Source organism: Haliotis asinina, chromosome 6 (assembly GCF_037392515.1).
Source record: "Haliotis asinina isolate JCU_RB_2024 chromosome 6, JCU_Hal_asi_v2, whole genome shotgun sequence".
NCBI classification, from domain to species: Eukaryota; Metazoa; Mollusca; class Gastropoda; order Lepetellida; family Haliotidae; genus Haliotis; species Haliotis asinina.
In genome coordinates this window covers 19,307,197-19,328,176 of record NC_090285.1, presented here as the reverse complement: position 1 = coordinate 19,328,176, position 20,980 = coordinate 19,307,197, and the positions used below count along the sequence as shown (strand labels likewise).

The window sequence follows — 20,980 nt, the reverse complement described above, 5'->3', positions numbered from 1 at the left end:
GCGAATGAGGCATGATAAGACATTACCAGCAGTCACAGACTCTGATCCAAATTGAGTGAGTGAGTGAGTGAGTGAGTGAGTGAGTGAGTGAGTGAGTGAACGAGCGAGCGGATAGGTGTAACCTGCTGTATCACATCCAAGAATGTTCCCAGGCCTTCACCCACCTGTATGTCAGCCAGTAGTATAACTTGTCTGCTTCTATATATTCATTAACTTCTTTCTTCAACACCAGTTGTTTACTCTTGAAAGGTGCTGGCAGGCCCAACAGGGTGCTGGAAATATCAAAATGACCAGACCATCTTTCATTGTTAAATGTGGAGGAATCCCAATGCTGTTTCTGCAAGTATCCTAACTTTTTGATGCACCTGTTATTATATTGGAAAGTGTTGACAACAAATCCCCTGTTTGTAAGTCAGCATTCACATAAAGTGATCAAATAGTACAGAAATAACAGACACTACTGTATTTCCTTCCTTGAGGTTAATTTATACCCTATTTTCTTGTCTCCCCTACTCTGAAAAAAATCCTTAGCTACAATGTTTTCTTTGTTAAACAGATTTCAACCTACAAGTTGTTGAGTTATGAGCCTCTTGTACCTGGACTTCAAAACCCCTTGATATTTTTCCTATGAACATGAGGCTTAAGATAAGGACCCCATGACTTTTGTACCCAACTTCAAACAAGGACAAACATGCTGTTAACAAATGAGTATTTCAACATTAAATTCTTTAAAAAATAAAAAAAAATCATTTCTGATTTGTTTCTACTTGATTAATACTGTACAACTACAGAATACCGGAAACCTACCAGCCATATTGTTTAGTGTCACATTACCCTAGCCCTTACGCTAACCTCAAACCTTACACTAACCATAAACCTTACCTTAACCTTAACCAAAAGTAAATTCGCTTGCTTTCAAAGATGGCTGAAGGCATCAGGTATTCTGTAGTCTTGCCATTAATTATTCAACATTAAATCTCAAACTGACTATGATAATAATAAAGTTTTCACACATCCTCTAACACAAAAAACTAAAAAAACTAAACCATTAAACACTGTCATCATGAGACAATATTTCAAGTAACACCCCATAACTCGCCTCTGATGAATTTCACTATCATGCCATGAACAGTTTTACTGTTTCAATGGGCACCTTTCCCCACACGTGTCTCCACGTTCCTGACTGATCTCCCCCAGCTGTGTGTAATCTACCGTACAGTATCACAGCCACCAGTGGCCACCCTTACTACAGACGCACCTGACAAATATATTTATACTGCAGAACAATCTCAACATACTGCAGCTGACATTAATCGCAGGCTGTTTACACTGCATAAATCTTGATCATTCCAAACAAGATCAATGTCAGCAATAACATTTGAATTTTTTTAAAAATTACTTAAAACTCAAAGAAATATAATGTATGCCTTCCTTAATCTAAATTTATAACATTCAATGATTGTGCTTATGCCTTTTTGATCAAATCTACCTGTATGTAATTACATTTTCTTTAAAAATGAGAACAGACATTCAATGTTCTAAAACATTACATACTTTCACAACATTAAACATCACTGACATATAATTCAAAGAATAAACTGAATGACAATACAACAAATAACAGATCAACATTTCTTTAACACAATTCCAGATGACTGCAAATCTCCACATAGTTTTTGACTGATAACTCGATTAATTCAAGCTGTTTGCGATTCCGTTATCAGGGCGACTGTCCAGGTTGAGAAGCAGGTATACCAGAAGAGCTTGTTGGGATCACAGGAGCCAGGATCAGTCACGTCCACATCAAAGTGGCGGATGACAAATTGTTCAAGAGACTCCAGGGCCCGGTCGACACTCCCCTGCAGCAGATCACAGAAAGAAGGAGTTTAACCACAAGCACCCATCCATCTCCTATATGGATTACCTGTACAGGTCCTTACATCTTCCCGGAATCAGATTATGTGTCCCAGATATCACTTATATTCAGATTAGAAGCTCCTCCCATCACCATTATGTGCCCCTTGTGTCTGAGGAGTAGGGTGAGAAAAAAGGGCCTCGTACAACACACCTATTGTTCTTTAATCAGACAATTAGCATATCGACTGGCAGATAAACAAGCAACAATTGACATGCCTCCAACTTCAAAGGTGATATTGTGAACCTGGAATTATACAATGATATACGATACTACCATGAAAAGAAACATGAAGAGCACATTGAGCGGACAAGAATCATGGACAAACATTTTTGAAGATTTTTTCAGTAAACTCATGTTTTTAATGTATCTATTTAATCTAGGTAAAATATACACAGAATGAAATTAAAGAGGTTGGACTATCAATAAAGATACGGTTGACATATGAATTTCAGCTTCTTTCTTTCAATCCAAAATATTGCTGCACTTGCTGATATTTTTATCAAGAAATTGCTGTAAATATATTCCAATTCTTAGATGGTAACTTCATCAGTATGAAAATTATTTTCATATTCATTTTACTCAAGGTGTATTAAAGTGGGTGGGAAAATAATGGGAATTAAACCCATGGAAGAAAACTGGGTGCCAATGCTACCACCACCTAACTACCCCTAACCCTGCAGGACATGTCAGAGAACCATTTCTATGCTCTCATTAGCATCATACTGACTTCATACACCTTGACCATGGAGACTGATTAGCATGTAAATCAGTAAGCAAATTGTCACTAAACTATGATGGGATGTAAAAATATGTGTCCAATGTGTAACGGTTAAGGTCATTGTGACAAGAAACTGTCACAGAACTGCCTCTCTATCATTTCCTTTCCATCATCTTAACACATACTAAAGTCATTTAATCTTCACAGGTACAAACAAGCGTGCCAAAAGCTGTGTATAAACCTTGAACCACCCACAGTCGACAGCAATGGCGTCACATGGTCTCAGACTAACGTATTCCCAGTCATGACTAGCTCCTCTCGACTGACAAAACATGAACCCCTCCAGAGTATAATTTCACCAATCTTTCACACTTTTATGACTACAAGGATTAATAGTGAAATAACACCTCAATATACCCATCATTACCGTCAATGTCTTCTGAGGTGGATGAATGTCCGATTACAAAGTACCGACATCAAGAGATTAGGCCACATCAAAACAAATACCCTATACTTTGTATCAGATTCCAGATTATACAACGCTTCATCCTTAACATTGACACTCCAAGGTGAAGACTCTAACACTATCCATGTAACAGTGCCATTAACCCTTTAACTGATTACCATTCTCTATGGCAAAGGTGTACACCTGATAACCACAAACTTAGAGAGACACAGTGTGTGGTTAGCTTGACAACATGACAAGCACTGCCTGTTAACCCTTTAACTGAAAGGTTATTTAATATTCTATTTGTGCCTGGGAATCTTTGTTAACAACTGGATATTTCTTCAGCCATTGTTTCTGCATGTACTATACTGACCAGAAAAAGAAATGCAACTCTGGCTTTTTGTCAAGTAAATAGAAGACATGAACATGATCACTTACTTTTATGAGCTTTCATTATTTACAAAAATTTGTGTTTCCTTTGCTGTTCAGTATGGCACAAATTTTACCAAGCTTTCCACATTTCATTTAGACAATATTTCACATTTTCATTTCTTATGTCCAGTCAACATTTATTGTGAACTAAGACCAAACAAAATGTTTCCTGTTCCACCTTGAACAAGTTAAATCAAAGACTCCACCTCTCACAAGCAAAGTATCAAATAGATCAGTGAGTTAGTTTAGTATTGCACCACTTTTAGCAATATTCCACCAATACCACGGCAGGGAACACTAGAAACTGGGCTTCATCGAATAGATGATTTTAAGTGACAAAATTTAAAAGGGCTAAAGTGACAGACACAAGAATGATATTAAAGAGAGTATGTCAGCCTACCTGGGACAACTCGAAGTTGGCCATATAGAAGTGGAGCTCGGCACTGAAGGGGTGTGCTGATGTTGCTTCGTTGAAGATCTGAAAACATGAAACATTTTATGCAGGAATAAATCAAGATGCCAACGTGAAGAAAAAATACTTCACAACTATTTTTTCACCTGCTTATGTTACAAGGCATTCATTTTTATATGCTTTATTGCATGAACTTTCTGTAAATGTCAAGAAAGAGAAATAGGATGTCTTGTTTCACGGATTTTTTAGGTCTTCCTAAACCAAGATGTATAAGAAACAACACCTCGAGCTTATCATAAAAGGCAAGTGAAATGGAGAGAATGTGTGACCAGATTAACTGTGTGTCACCACTGTAGCAGCAGCATGAACTACTAGTCTGTCTGGTCCTCAGTCCAGGCCAGGGTGACACAGTTGCTTAATTTTACAAAACAACTTTTATCTTAAGTTGAATAAAATTCTGAGACTTAAATTTTCAGTTGGCAAGGTAAAATTAGGAGGATCTGCATTCTTAACTAATTCAATTTATGTTTTTGTTTGAAGAAAAATACAGGCTTTTCACTTCAAACAGACATACTGCCATCAGTAGTAGCCTGATCAAGTAATACTGCTCTGGGAATACCCAGCAATATCTGTTTGTTTGTTTGTTTGTTTGTTTGATTAACCAAGCAAACTACAGTATTCCATTTGTAAGAAAGCTCCCTGCTAATAATTAAGTGAGGACCAGACAATCCAGAGATTCATACTGCAATCCACTGTTGCCTGATATGACAAGATAATTTTACGTAGGATCCACCCAGGGACAAGATAAATATAGACCCAAAATCTACGGCACTTGTTTGAGTGGGTGTGCCAGTGGGTGGTTGAGTGGGTGTTTAAGTTGTTGGGTGAGTGGCTGAGTAGGTTTATGAAAGGGTATGACCACCTTTTCTTAGAACTATATCCACAATTTTCTACTAGAAAGCGTCTTCTATATAGAGTTCTTCTGAAATAGCCTAGTGGTTAAAAGGTTCAATCATCATGTGCAAGAGCCAGGTTTGATTCCCCAAGTGTGTGCTCCCCATTTCTAGTGTACTCCACTGAAATATTGCTGATACAAGAATGGCAAAAAAACTGACTCAGTGAACGTGATTCAGATGGATTTGAACTGAAAAAGTGCAATGAACAATGAAATATTCATAACATATTTAACAGATTTTTTCTTTTGGTCATATAGATTATCACCTTTTATATGACAAGATCATGCTACGATCATGATAATATTCTATCAACTGTCACTATTACTGTGCACGATTATCATCTCTTAAATCGAGCACTGCTTTTGAGTAAGTGAGTTTAGTTTTACACCGCACTCAGCAATATTCCAGTGAGTGAGTGAGTGAGTGAGTTAAAATTTAATGTCACATCGGCAATATTTCAGCCATATCGTGACGGGAACGGAACATTAAAATGGAATATATGAGTATTATAACAATCAGTCGACGAAGGACAGTAAAACAACTAGAACATCACAGAAATGAATGTAAAACTAGTAGCTATGCCTAAAACAATTTATCTATAGAGGACAATACAATATAAAACCGGGCTATAGATTGCCAACAACTGAAGGTAGATCACCATACTAGGGACCATGGGGACTTACAGTACTTTTGCTACCTGCATGGACCCTAGCTGGATTTACATCATCCCCTCAGCCGTCAGCAATTTCGGAAATCTAGCCATACAATAAAAATACACTTATACTACCATTAAAAACGTGGAAATTTAGAATTTACTTTGTATGTTTGTGGACTTACGTACCCTCTCAGGAGGACAATAATTTTACAATACTTCAACCCCCTTTGAGGGTACAGCCACCAACAATTCAAGTTACTAATTCAAACTACCAGTCATTAAAATACATCTATTTACAGAAACATATTATTCAAAATTCAACCAAAAAATCAATTTCTTTTAAAAAACCTATAATTAAATGAGAATTAACGCTGGTAAAAAGATCCTTAATTGTTTTAACTGTAAAATACTTATCCCTTGTGATGGAGAATTCAACACAGTCAAGCAGAATATGCTTGACCGTGACTCTCTCATCACAAGGAATACAAAATGGAGGATCTTCACCTTTTAACAGGTACGCATGAGTGTATCTAGTGTGGCCAACACGACATCGTCACAAAATAACCTCTTCAAATCTGGACTGACAACCCAAGTGGGTATAACCAATGTAAGGTTTTGTCTCATGTAGTTTATTGATACCCACTTGGGTGTTCCACTTCTTTTGCATCAGATCACGGATATAAGATCTAATGGTGGCTTTGTAATCACTATAAGGAATAAGAAGTGGTGTCACAGATTTGTTGAGTGCTGCTTTAGCAGCAAGGTCAGCCAGTGTGTTACCTGAAATGCCTACATGGCTGGGTAACCAACAAAAGACGATGTCGTATTGGCCAGTAACAAGATCATTATACAATTCAATAATTTCTATTAAAAGTGGATGTTTGCAAGAAATATTTTTAATAGCCTGAAGGCAAGAAAGAGAATCGGAATAGATTATATATTGTTTACGTTTCGGGTGTCTTTGAATATATTTGAGAGCTGTTAATATGGCGTTAGCTTCAGCTGTAAAAATAGAACTATTATCTGGTAATCTAGAAGATATTGTTCTGGATCCAATGACAGTGGCACAAGCCACTGCGCCACCGTCCTTGGACCCATCTGTAAATAAAGGTTTGTAATTGCTATATTTATGCTTTAATTGATGATATTCTTGTTTATATTGTAAGTCATTTGTTTCTGATTTTTTAAAAAATGTTAATGTTAGGTCAACTTGTGGCCTAACCAACTGCCAAGGAGGAGAAGAAAGAAGACGGGAAGGCGATATACTTTCCAGCTCCATACCGGCAGAAGAAATAAATGGTTTAATTCTGTGCCCAAGAGGTGGAACAAGAGAAGATTTTTTGTTATACAAATCCTCATAAAGGGGATTGAACACACAGTTATAGGCAGGGTTAGATTCATTAGAACATAATTTAGTAATGTATTGTAAAGACAATTTTATACGACGTTGAGTAGGAGATGGTTCATCAGCCTCAACGTAGAGACTATCAATAGGTGAAGTTCTGCAAGACCCAAGGCAAAGTCTTAAGCCTTGATGGTGGACAGAATCAAGAAGTTTAAGGTTGCTGTTGCAGGCTCCACCATATACGATGGAACCATAATCGAGTTTCGAACGTATGAGTGATTGATACAGGTGTAAGAGGGTTTGCTTGATCCCCTCCCCACTTTGAGTTGGAAACAACTTTCAACAAGTCAAGAGCCTTCAAGCATTTAGTTTTAAGGGACTTGATATGAGGCAGAAATGTTAAATGGGAGTCAAAGATTAGGCCCAAGAACTTGGCCTCCTTTACAACTTTGATGGGAGTGCCATCTAGAGATAGTTCAGGGTCCTTATGTGGTTTATATTTTCTGCAAAAATGTATACAGTTAGTTTTGGATTTAGAAAATTTAAAGCCGTTTTCAAGACACCATTTATTTATTTTGTTTAAAAACAACTGCAGTTGTCGTTCAATAGTATGCATATTTTTCCCACGACAAGAAATATTAAAATCATCCACAAATAACGATCCATCAATTCAATCGTTTAAAACTTTTGATAAACTGTTTATCTTTATGCTAAAAAGTGTGACAGACAAAATACTGCCTTGTGGAACACCCTGATCCTGATTGTAATGATCAGACAGGGTAGAACCCACTCAAACTTGAAACTGTCTGTCCTTTAAAAAATTTGCTATAAATTGAGGTAAACGACCTCGCAAGCCGTAGTCATGTAGGTCTCTTAAAATACCAATTTCCAGGTTGTGTCATATGCTTTTTCTAGATCAAAAAAGATAGACACAGCATGTTGTTTATTAATTAGTGCATTTTTAACAAATGATTCTAAACGCACTAAGTGATCGACAGTACTTCTGTTTTTACGGAAACCACACTGTATATCAGTTATAAGGTTATTTGTTTCCAAGTACCAAACTAGTCGATTGTTTATCATGCGTTCCATGGTCTTGCAAACACAGCTAGTTAATGAAATCGGACGATAATTGGATGGATCCGTATGATCACGTCCAGGTCACGCCATGAGGGAGGAAAGTTACCCGATGTCCAAATATCATCAAAAATATTGAGAAGAGTTTCTAGGCAGGATTCTGGTAAGTGCTTCAGGAGTTGATAATGTATGTTATCAGCTCCAGTAGCAGTGTCATGAGCTTGATCAAGAGCAGTATGGAGTTCATGAATAGAAAACGTTTCATTATAATCTTCCCCATTATCAGAATTGAAATTAATAGTTTTCTTTTCTTGTTGTTTTTGATATTGCTGGAATTTTGGTACATAATTTGAAGAGGAAGAGTGTTTAGCAAGGGTTTCACCTAGTTTATTAGCAATATCTGATTTATCAGTAAGCAATTGATCTCCATGTTTGAGATGATGGACAGTAGATTTAGTACCTTTACCTTTGATTTTCTGGACCATGTTCCATACCTTGGACATGGGTGTCCGAGAATTTATTTTGGACACATAATTTTGCCAAGATTGGCGTTTGTTTTGTTTAAAAGTACGCCGCGCTTTAGCATTTAAAATTTTAAATTTTTTTAAATTATGTACCATAGGATGGCGACGGAAATAATGTTCTGCCTTTTTCCTTGCCTTCCTAGCTTGTTTGCACTCATCGTTGAACCATGGTTTTCTTATGTGTGGAACTACAGAGGAATTTGGTATACACTCATCAGCTATGGAATTCAGTTCATCAGTAAAACATTTAATAGCATCAGGAACGTCAATAAAAAGTTCGGGTTTAAGTTTTTCAGCACACAGTGTTTCATATAAAGTCCAGTTAGCCTTTGTAAAATTCCGCCTTGATGATGGAGGAACATCAGATGGAGTTACAGCTTTTAATATAGTAGGAAAATGGTCACTTCCACAGAGGTCATCGTGGACTGACCATTCAAATTCATTTAATAGTTCTGAATTTGTAAGTGACAAGTCGAGAGCAGAATAAGTCCCTGTACCAGGGTGTAAATATGTGTTGGAACCATCATTATAAATACATAAATCATTGTCAGAACAAAAGTCCTCCAACAACTTACCTCTAGTGTTTGTATTTACACTACCCCAGAGTGGGTTGTGGCCATTTAAATCTCCCATTATAATACAGGGCTTCGGGAGCTGATCATATAGAGCTTGAAGATCGGTTTTGGCAAAAGCCGAAGATGGTGAAATATAAAGAGAGCATAGCGTAAATGCTACATGTAAAATAATTCTCACTGCAACAGCCTGCATATTAGTATTAAGTGAAACAGGGCTTTGAATAACGTTTTGTTTGACTAGAATGGATGATCCGCCAGTGGCCCTATCACCCAGAGGTGAAAAACAATGATATGCATTAAAATGGCGAAGGTCAAATGCATCTGTTTGTTTTAAATATGTCTCTTGGAGACATAACGCTGAAGGTGTGAAATCTTGGACTAATAGCTGTAATTCATGTAAATTAGTCCTCAAACCTCTGCAGTTCCATTGTACAATATTATTGGAATAAACTATCTTTTGGGGGGATTTTTTGGGGATCTACCCCGCACTCTTTTGGAGGGCGACAAGCTATGTGCCCTAGAATGGACGTTTTCAGAAACATCCATATCTTCAAGAGACCCATATTTATTAAACAATTGAATTTTATTTTGTGACCCCTTAGGAGCTCTGCCACTTTGTTGTTTTGAAGCATCAGACTTAGGTTTGGGTTTAGTTTTAACAATTTGTTGTCTATCAGCTGTTGAATGAGACTCAGAGCATGACTGTGAAGATGACTTATGATCAGAGGACTTTGATGTAGTAGGAAGTGATTCCTCAGTCTGGGATGATATAGCAGGGTATAAAACCTGTGGGGAGTCGGAACTGACCCAAGTCAAGGTAGTTTGGCATCCTGTGGATGATTTTGTTATTTTAGAGCTGGATTCAGATGATGATTTTGCTACTGTAGCATAACTTTCTAGAAGGTCAGATCTCTTCACCAGTTTCTTTGCCTCAGAAAAAGAGATATTTTGGGTGAACTTTATTTTGTTAATCGCCATTTGCTCTTTCCATATTGGACACTGTTTTGACGAAGATGAATGGTCGCCAGAGCAGTTAGTACATTTTTTAAAGTCACTGTCACAATCTTCTTTTGTGTGTGTCTTCTCACCACAGTGAGCACACACAACAGACAATGTGCAGGTAGATACACCGTGTCCATATTTCTGACATTTAAAACACCTGAGCGGGTTGGGGATGTAGGTTTCAACTTGGATATTGCAGTAACCCGCCTTTACTGATTTGGGAGCATTTGGCAATGAAAAAGAAAACAGATAGGTATTTGTTTGGATTGTTTCATTGTTTTTTCGGGTGGAAAAGCGCTTCACATACAGCACACCTTGATCCTTCATTTTGCATGCTATATCAAGCTCAGACATGTCAGCAAACAACCGATCACGATCTCTGACGATACCTTTACTTGTGTTCAAGGTCTTGTGAGCAGAGACCGTGACCGGAATGCCCACAAAAGATTCAATGTATATCAGATTGGTTGTCTGCTGTTTCTTGCCACACTCTATTAGCAATGCACCCGAACGCAAGCGTCTAATGTTCTTGACATCCCCAGCAATACCTTGAATGCCCTTAGATATTGCGAAAGGGTTCAACTTCAATGGTGTCTTGTCCGGAGTCTCAATAACGAGGAAACGTGGCCAATACTCAATTGATAGAGACGGTCTATGAGAAGTATCAACGGGATCAATTTCAAGTGGACGTTTGGTTTTTTTTGGGGGTATTTCATAAGCCATGATTGGTGTCATATGGTTCATCATCCGAGCTCCCCACCCACCACGGAGTATCACAAGGACAATGCTAAAGCAAGCGGGCCTCCAGCTTGCAGCACCAAGGATACCCGGATGATATACTCCAGCAGAAGAATTAAGAGATTAATAATTCTACCAGATTGGCCCATGAGCCACTGCCTTCTGGCATAGGACTCTAGGCAAATTACAGAACAACATACTTCAAATTCAAAATGTTTTAGATTATAAAGCCAAGTCCAAATTTACAACGATTCCAAATGATATATGTGCATTGATAAATATAATAATGCCCCATGCACAGGGCTTGGCATGACCAGCCGATTGGTCGAACCGGGCCTATTCGACCACCCGTCTAGGCGAAGTCAGGGCCGAAGTGGTGTATTGAGCAACAGGAACACGGTTGCAAGCTCCTATTGCTCTCAACCACCAGGATCCCCTCCTCCGCCGACACAGGGCTGCAACCCACGGCAAACGGGTTGGTGGACCAAATATCCCCCCGGGTCCACTACGGGGATGTCGGCGAGCTCTTGGCGTTACCCAGCACCCACCACAAGGAGGTGGCTCGCCACGGGTGCCCAATATTCCAGCTATATGGAGGCGGTCTGGACCAGACAATCCAGTGATCAACAACATGAGCATCGATCTGCGCAATTCGGAACCGATGTCATGTGTCAACCGAGTTAGCAAGCCTGACCATCCGATCCCGTCACCTCTTACGACAAACATGGTTGCCTTCAATGGCTGAAGACCTATTCTACCCCGGGACCTTCACGGGTCAGCACTGCTTTCAGTGTGTATGATCATGGTAATGTTCCATCCACTGTCATAAGTGTGAATGATAATTATAGCATCAAAGTAGAACAGTTCATGAGATATCAAGTTAACTAGAGCTTGAAAAGTGTTCCAAGTGTCAAATCGGTGGTGTTTGCATAACCTCCCAATGTAGACTGTCACCAAATTTGAAGATGTCGGGTACAATAGTTCATGAGATATTATGTTAACAAGAGTTTGAAAAGTATTCCAGTTGTTGTGGTGACCTTGAAAATGTCAAGGTCACCCTAATCATGTGGTGTCTGTGTATCCCCCCAATGTAGATGAAGATGTTGGGTCAAAGAGTTCATGAGATATCATGTTAACAAGTTTCGGGATGTATGTACGGACATACTGGCAGGCGCTGCTGAATACATAGTTCCCTGTTCCATTGTGGTGCCCCACATTCCGTGTTGTGATGTGGCACAATATTAGGAAACAATGGATCAGGTCTCAATATGAAACTCAATTCTATCAGTTGATCATTTCAGAACAATGACAAAGGTGCCAATGCAATCTGGGTACAAAAGATTAATGCATGCTGGTAGATTGAAAATTATTCCAACAATATCATGACTGGGGACACCAGAAATAGGCTTCACACATTGAACCCATACAGGGAATCAAACCTGGATCTTCAGTGTGATGGGCAAACACTAACCACAAGGCTACCCATATCTCTTGCTAAAACCCCAAACAGCCAAATTTGTCAAGAGACATGTCTATTTCAGTCTATCTGCATGAATTAGTGGACAAGTTACTGTTTGGAATGCAGCCATGGTCACTAACTGAAAAGTAAAAGTCAAATAATGCTGCAAATTGAATTCTTTCTCGCCCTCAGTGTTTGGGATTTGAGACATGTGCAGGACTCCACACTGAAAGGGAGTGTGTGGCCCAACCAGCATGTACAACATACATGAAGCTGTCGATGCAAAGCCTAAAACCGAAACATTTGTGCCCACATTCACAGCACAAAAAAACACAACCGTAAACAAACAAATCTGACAAATATGAGAAGTATGATTCCGACCATGTTCGCATGTGTGCAAAACACTTGTCACAAATCTAGCCCAGACGTTTCTCAGAGGGATGTCTCTGGTGTCAACTTAAAGCCAATGTCAACGTTTGGTGACATACGATTTAGTCTACTTCCTGCCAATGTACTGTTTCCTGCCTGTGTTGACAGTGGAAACCAGCTCCATGTGGTGTCTGGTCATGTGACCAGACCTGAACTTGTTTCTTATCACAAGTAATCATCATCACCTGCATGGTTTCCATGTCAACAAACACTGCAAGAGTGGGGCAATGGTGACTTGCATGCTGGGAGAGGAAAATGTCAGCTGAATCGTAATTGAGAATACATACTGGAGGAAAAGAAAACACCCAGGAAAAAGTAAGTTCAACAATATATATTTCCTTCTTGTTTCATTCTTAACATCCTTTGTATTGAAGAAACAACAAACTTTTAAAAAACAGAAAAATCAACAAGAAAACAAGGACTCGTGTATGAAAAATAGGATACTTAATTTTTCAAGGAAGTGTTGAGAAATGCAGGGGGAATACATCTGACCTTCATGTGCAAACATCCTTTAATACGCAATGCATTAGAAAAATAAGTCTCACTGACATTGATGATGATGAATTGATTGAAGAATGAGATTTTATCTGAAAGTATTATTTTACAATCACAGAAAAAAAAATCAATATTTCAGGTTTTCCTCCTAAAATGCTTTAGAACCTCCCAACCATGAAGTCTATTCATAAAAATTAGTGTTTGTGGTCCTGTGCACAGAACACAGGTTACAAATTAGATGAAGTTGGGCATGGTTGACCATTGAGGTTTTGGATGAATGATCATATTTGACTTCTGTGACTTCACTAATGCCTCTATATAACTCATGTGATCCTACCTTAAGCAATGGATTTGTTCAAGGCTGCCACAGCAGTGAATGGGTACCCGGTGGGATGAGATGGTTATATGACTGTTAACCTTCTAGTACGCACAGGCTACATGAGTTGTAGTGCACACTGATACACTGAGAGGTGCAGTAACGCTAATACTTTGGGCATACAACTTACACACAATAGTGAGTAACGATGGGTACGGACAGTGCTCGGATGGGTGACCGGCAACTTGACTCCTGAGAGTTTCTAGGACTTCAGTCCTGCCCTACAATGAAGCATGACACATGTGGTCTTGGGTCAGCTAAGTGAGTGAGTGAGTGAGTGAGTGAGTGAGTTTGTTTCACGCCGCACTCAGCAATATTCCAGCTACTGTAAACAGCCAAATTTTCGCGACTGTTTAATTTTGGCGATTTTCGCGTCAGACTTCATGACGCGAGAATAAAAACGTGACAATATAGATATTTCATTCACATTATTCAGATACGTCAACAACATAAAAACAATACAAGTGTAAACTGCTCATTCACGTGTCACCACTGGGCTAATCTGGATTAACACGTCACTTACTGATACTCTTACTAATAGTTTTCACAAGAGATTAGCCTTTCGCCAACCCCTTATATACAGTTTAACATTTCACTTGTTTTTTTAACATTTAATAAGTAACTGGTTTCTGTAACTTCTAAACCCTTTGATGTTTGAAAAAGACAAACAAGATTTACTGCTTTTGGAGATTCATGTTTTCACAATTTACGGAAGCAATCACAACACGTGAGAGGAGATAATTTTATTTTCATAGCTCTAACACCCGATCAGGAAGAATTAGGTTTGAAATCAATTACATTTGTTTTCAGATCACTACGCAAATCTGTTTATTTTATAACAACTCAATGATCACGTGTTGTGTTAAAACATTCAGAGACGCCCTCTAACAAGATCACATGCTTGTCACGTGACCGGTCTTTTTCATGGCTGAATGAAAGATTTATCGATCAATATTCTGCTTGAAAACACAGTCACGTAAAGCACCCATTAGGCCTACATCTCAGGTATTTATACTGTATTGCATTTGTCAATACATTTGTCAACCAGCACCTCGCGAAAATAAGAAGGTGTGAAAAGGTTTAGTGACCACCACTCGCGAAAATTTACAGGCGCGGAAATAAGAGTTTACAGTATATGGCGGCGGTCTGTAAATAATCAAGTCTGGACCAGACTATCCAGTGATCAGCAGCATGAGCACTGATCTGCACAATTGGGAACCAATGACACGTGTCAACCACCTGATCCAATAAGACAAGACACCAATGGGTTGATCAGTCTAAGTAAACTTAGTCTCAGTGTATTTCGTTACACTCCACCACAGAGTCTAACGAAAACTAGTAGAAGGTCATGTCAGGTAACCTTTGAGCTACTTATAACCGTCCCATCAAACGCGAGACGGTTAAATAGATTTAACCAATCAAACAACGGCTACTATTTAGGGATCGGAGGGACTTTCAAAATATTCAGGTTACCGACACTGATCTCTCCACAAACACAAAAACACAAATCTGTATATAACACAGTTATTTGACCAGCTGTATATACGCTTTGGGGGTTCTGTTGACATGGTTACCATTAGCCAATATTTCCGCGAGATGACATCATTGAATACTGCCAAAAACACTATTTTCAGGGAGTGTTTACTCGCCGTTGTCATGGTTGCAACGTGCGCCGAATGCATCACCCGGAAGGGATCATACACTAAATAGCATTCGGAATAGTTCGGGTACAAATCTTTTCGAGATAAAAAGTTCAAAAGGTATGTGCGAATGTCCACTTTCGCGATTTGGTAAGCTGTGTTCTCATTGGTCAATCTCAAAGGTTACCTGACGCAACCTCCCATAAGGTTTTGTTAGACTCAGTGGTGGAGTGTAACGAAAAGTACTGAGGATAAGTTTACTTAGACTGATGGGTTGATAGGGATCATTTCTAATAGGACTCCCCAGGATGATGACATGGGAATAATGTAGACGGTATGGCGTTAGAATCAAGGTGTCTGGGACTTAACTGACATTACGTATGACAACTTACATGTCTAGTTCCTTCCACTTCCTTGCATGCAGCATACAGGTCACCTGCCACCAGCCAGATGTCAACCAGGTCCGGGTTCAACTCCAAGATTTTACGACAAGTAGAGCAGGCATCCTCCCATCTACAATCACAACAAAACTGGTGAACAAGCTTGAACACTCAAGTTGTGATGACTGATCAACTTTGTTAGGATTTAGCTCTGTTTCTCATCAGTTGAAGGAATGGATAAACATATGATCTGGTATAATGCAAAATTACAGCATTAAATATGAATAGGTATGATTAACAAGATATTAGAAATACACAAGGGCCCCTTCCACAAAGGAGTTTTTCTTATGATTACCTTAGCAATAAAATCAAAATCACTACCTAGAACAAAGACTTAGCTTTTCAAATTGTTCCATAGATAGTGAAGTATCACAAGACATTGAAGAAAGTATACAAAAGCAAGGCTTTGGCTGTGTACATGACACAAGGAAAGAACCACAGATTTAAAGAGCTACTTCTTCCACAACACATGCATGTACCAATGCGAGAGCTGGTCTCAATGTTGCTCTAAGACTATTCTAGTTCATTGACAGATTGCACAAGTGGAGAGTCCCGAGTCCCGAAAGTCTGCATTAATGCCCCTGTGAACGTCATGTTTAACATTTCCTAGTTATGTGTGACAGGAAAGCCAAAAGTGAAGCAGGTCTTATGTTTACAACTTTGATGAAATTGAACATCATGGTTATTGAGCTAAAAGCAGAGACAATGATCATAATAAACATGCCTAAAAAAATCAGGAGATCCTAACATGAGGAAAGGGCAACAACTCTGAACTGTCTTAAAACGATCAGTCCTTGACCCAGATGCAAATTCTAAAAATTGCATCTCTCAGTTTCCTATTTCCAACCATTCTTATGAATCCTATAGCATTTTTCAAAATATCAAAATACAAAAAGCTAAATTTGGAAAATAGCTTTGCTCACTTGTTGACAAGTGGGTGTCAAATAATGCTACAAATTGAAACCTTTCTTCCCATAAGACCAGATGACGAATGGCCAAGTGTTGAAACATGTGGTTTGTTACATACAATAATACCCAGTGGGTGTAGAATAACAGTCATGCTCATCCACCATACACGTCTTCACTGACCACAGCATTGTCAAGACAGAGATGAAACACGAACACTTGGTCACTCGTTGCCGAGGAATTGAAATAAAAGGCCTGGCTAAACATGAACCAGTCAACATATTTTATAATCTTTGTGTTCTTCCAGTCCAGGAATCCTTGCTACATTCTTGTTATAGTGTAGTGTATTGGAGCAGGGATGGTGAGCAGATGATAACTGGCAGATGAGGGACTTCATTCACCATGTTGGAATATCATCATCGCAGATGATGCTTCATTTTTCAAATCAACACCAATATAATGCCAGTTTCAATATCAACATGATGTTTGAAATTAATTTGGATAAAACACTACACGTTTTATCATGGCTTGTCATCTGGATTTTGGAATGGATACTGATTTTAAAAAATAACGCTTTGAAACAATACATTTTTTATAGCAGACAATGTGTTTTGATGTAAGGAGCTTATTTTTTGCATGCATTTTCTGGAACAATTATATTTTGAAGATAAAATTTGAAGCTGGCAATCCTTCACCCCAAAGCTATCAATCTATTGATCATTTGGATGCATAACACTTTGTTGTGATTCTTAAGTATGAGTTCAGTGCTGAATTTGAATCCATAAGGCACTGAGTTCCATGATCATGGAATCACAGGATACGACCCAACACTGAATTTCTTAACTACAGGACAAGAGTGCTGATTCAGTTATTTGATGAGGCCAGGTAAAAATTACAAAACATTAAATTTAAAGTAATTTGAAAAGCACTGTATGTTTTCAAAGTCAGATTAAAATCATCTTGTGAGATCCAAATCTACAAAAGACACAATACAACCCCTGGTAAAATAACCCCAGGAAATATTTGTACACATTTCCCATACCTTGAGATACAGTTGTATTCTGGTAATGTGATTACCTCATGGTGAACAAATAATTCTCTGATTCAATTTTGAGTAACATGAATTTCATGAATTACATTTGGATTGAATGCACTGGATGTTGCGTACAAGGCCATGCTCTGGTTGTAAAACATGAAATTATCTCCCCTGGCAACCATGCAAATTTGAATTTCACAGAATGGCTACCATGGAGAGTTATGACAACTATAAAACCTCCACCAAATGATACCAGAATGCAAAAGGCAATTTATGGCTTTTTAACACCAAGCACAAATTCCACAACATATGTCAATTTTCAGTTCCATTGTATCAAAGCATTAACACATATTTTCCCTTTGAATATAAAAACAACATTCCAATATTCAACCATTCGGGTCTTCAAGAGTACCATAACATTACATGACGCACTGTAAAGAATTTGCAGGGAATTATAAGCTCAAAATTGACAACGTTACAAGATGTCTGTATAACATTCACAAACATTTTCTATATGAGGATACTGTTAACATAACACCTACGCGCACCAGATCGGCTCATGACCTCAAGTGTTCTCCATAACCCTGAGGTACAATACAACAACGTGTATCCTAATAAAGAGGTAACAACTGGTGATTTTTGTCAGGACTATACCCCAGCCATCAAGATGTGACCCGGCAACTAGGTGCATGTATTGACATCCACTCAAACAAACAATACCCCAAATAATTACACGCTGTCATGACAAAAGATTTTTTTGCAGCAATAAACCCTATACCCCTGAACACAAGCATCGTGATTTCAACCACCCAGTAAATTCAATTTCATGGCTAATGGTAGGTGTGGAATATATTTTGTGTGACCTAAGCTTTTCATATCAATAATGCTTGCCCTTGTCACTTGGAAAACCAATTATATTGCCATAACATCCTATGGTGAATAGTGCTGGATATCAATATAGATTATAGAAATTGATAACTGTTGAGGAGATATTGAGCCATTAATGGAAAATATCAGAGCAAGTTTGAGTAACAATGTCTGAAACAAATTAATATATTTCACATCACGGCGACATGTTTATGTGTGGATCACTAACAAAACAGCAACCTGACCATAATTTAGAAGTAGACCATGAACAAAGCTCTAAATGTGTGCATAAATGTGTGAGAATATTAATACTTTTTCTATCACAAAATTTTATTACAATAAAACTGATAACAATTTTCGTAAAGATAATCATCAAAAATCTTTCGTTTTGACAATATTTCTGATTATCAATCATTTTAGCCATTTATATGATTGCTTATTATAGTAATATTTCTATAAGAATGATAAATGCCATAACCCATTGGTTGTTTGTAAATACATATGACAATTTACAACATGTATTTTGCTGACACAAGGAAGTATAAAATGCATGCAGTCTGAGGCTTGAACCAATGGCATAAATCCAAGGCTGTACATGAAAGCAAGGTTTTATGCTCATTTTAGCACAATTCCATCAATACCAAAGTGAGAACCATACACTGCAGGGAATGGCAACATGCCTTCCGTGAATGGCTGAACCATGCTAGGCCGCCTTCCCATGGCTTTAATCCATGTTTTAACAAGTCAGTTTTGTCACTGACCAAAGCAATCTTAGCATTATGGTGCTTGCACTGCCCATACCTTAACTGATTTGTGAATGTTGTACTTTGTACATCTTCACACAAATGTGCAAGTGAGTTTACAAGCTGTTTTAGCAAAATTCCTGCATCATGGCAATAAACACAAGAAGCTGTACCAAACTAGAGACTTGAACCAGGGTCTTTGGTGAACACCTAAACAACATCGATATCATCACACAAGTTAATATACTAACAAGTCACAAATGTCTACTCATGATTCTAAGAGCTAGTAGTTTTCAAACTGTTTGGCACAGGCAGCAGGTTTAAAGTTCAATCTTTCCAAGAAATACTGAAGAGACTGTTTCTAGATTCACAAACACAAATTCCATTTTCTTTCAGTTTGGCTGCTCAAAATGTAGGGAAAAGTTCAATTTATCTTTTTCAAATTTCTATTTAGTTGTCTTGAAAGATAACAGTGAGTGAATGTAGTTTCCTGTCACTGCTGGCCATATCCCAGCTTTAACCAGGGCCACTGGCATATGCATTCATCTTCATTTACTGGCTAGTACAACTTGAATAGTTCTTCAAGTTCAACAAGGTTATCGAGTCAGTGGTGCCAGTGTGTTTGTATTAAAGTTAAACTGACATACATCTTCTACAAACTGCACACGTCTACATTTAGAACATATTCCCTTGGCAGGAGGCGGAACAAGGTAAAAAACATCTTGACAGTGATTAAAAACAACAGTTTCTAGTACTGAACGTGTTGTCAAGTCCTATTGCATTTTGCAAGGTCCAAATACACAATAAACCTGCACACTTCAGGAGAGCTGTTTTAGATCACTTGTACCATTATTCCATCTGCTATCTTTACAAGATGACCCAGTGGATGACAGAAAGAACTGTGATCAATTCTCATAGGGTCACCATGACACAACTACTCAAGTTACATTTTGTAAACATGGTATTTTCACTTATGACAGTTGCTGTCGCTTATCTGTGAGCTGTGTTCACAACCAAACAATTTCCGTGGTTTTCCACATCATTTGGCATCTCACAAGGGGATAAGATTATGCAGCATTCTGAACAACCATGACCTTGGTTCACTCAGATGTAAGTGTGATGAGAATGTAATCCGGTTTGTGTATATATCACATCTACTTAAAGCAGGTGTGCTAGTCAGTTCTGCTAAATCTGGTTTTACTGTGCTAGGCTTGAGACACCATGCTGAAGTGGGGAATCAAACCCAGGACTTAGGTAAGGAAACGCTTTAGCCACTAGGCTACCCGCCACCACTCTGTCCACTGGAGCAGATGCAGTCCAATGAACAATGACATGCACCAACACAGTATGAGATACAATTGAGTCTATGGCACTCTCCAACCACCAAAATCAGTCAACTCCTACACCAGGCTAGGGATACTGCAGACATACTCTGCCCAAGACAGTACAATTGTACAGAAGAAAACCAATACGTCGCTTTTATTTTTTATCTTCATATCTGAATGAGGTGTTCTGACCACCTCTCAAAAAAAACTCTTACAGTATAATGGGATATGCCACTTTCATATCAACATGATGTTCTGAAGATGTCATTTTTGCATTGGAAACAGATCATTCAAACGACTGGTAAACTGTTGAGGAAAGGCTGTACTAATTTCAGCTTTTATCAACCCCTTATTGAGTGCAAATAAAACAAATTATGACACACTTCACTTCAACACAGTGCCATCGTAAACAAAGTGCGGAAACTTGCAAGACACATTTGAAAATACATAACAAATGTTAGAGA

At 38.3% G+C, this 20,980-nt stretch overlaps 1 protein-coding gene across 1 annotated transcript in view; it reads right to left on the bottom strand.

Annotated features, from left to right (window-relative positions):
• Nucleotides 1–20,980, bottom strand: part of LOC137286117 (zinc finger C3H1 domain-containing protein-like) — a 104,352-nt gene that overhangs the window by 14,723 nt on the left and 68,649 nt on the right. Inside the window, exons 25-28 of the mRNA XM_067817777.1 lie at nt 15,592–15,712; nt 3,917–3,994; nt 1,756–1,859; nt 165–272 (exon numbers count right to left, since the gene is read on the bottom strand). Of these exons, the coding sequence (XP_067673878.1) occupies nt 165–272; nt 1,756–1,859; nt 3,917–3,994; nt 15,592–15,712 (411 nt within the window). The remainder of the gene's footprint in view (nt 1–164; nt 273–1,755; nt 1,860–3,916; nt 3,995–15,591; nt 15,713–20,980) is intronic.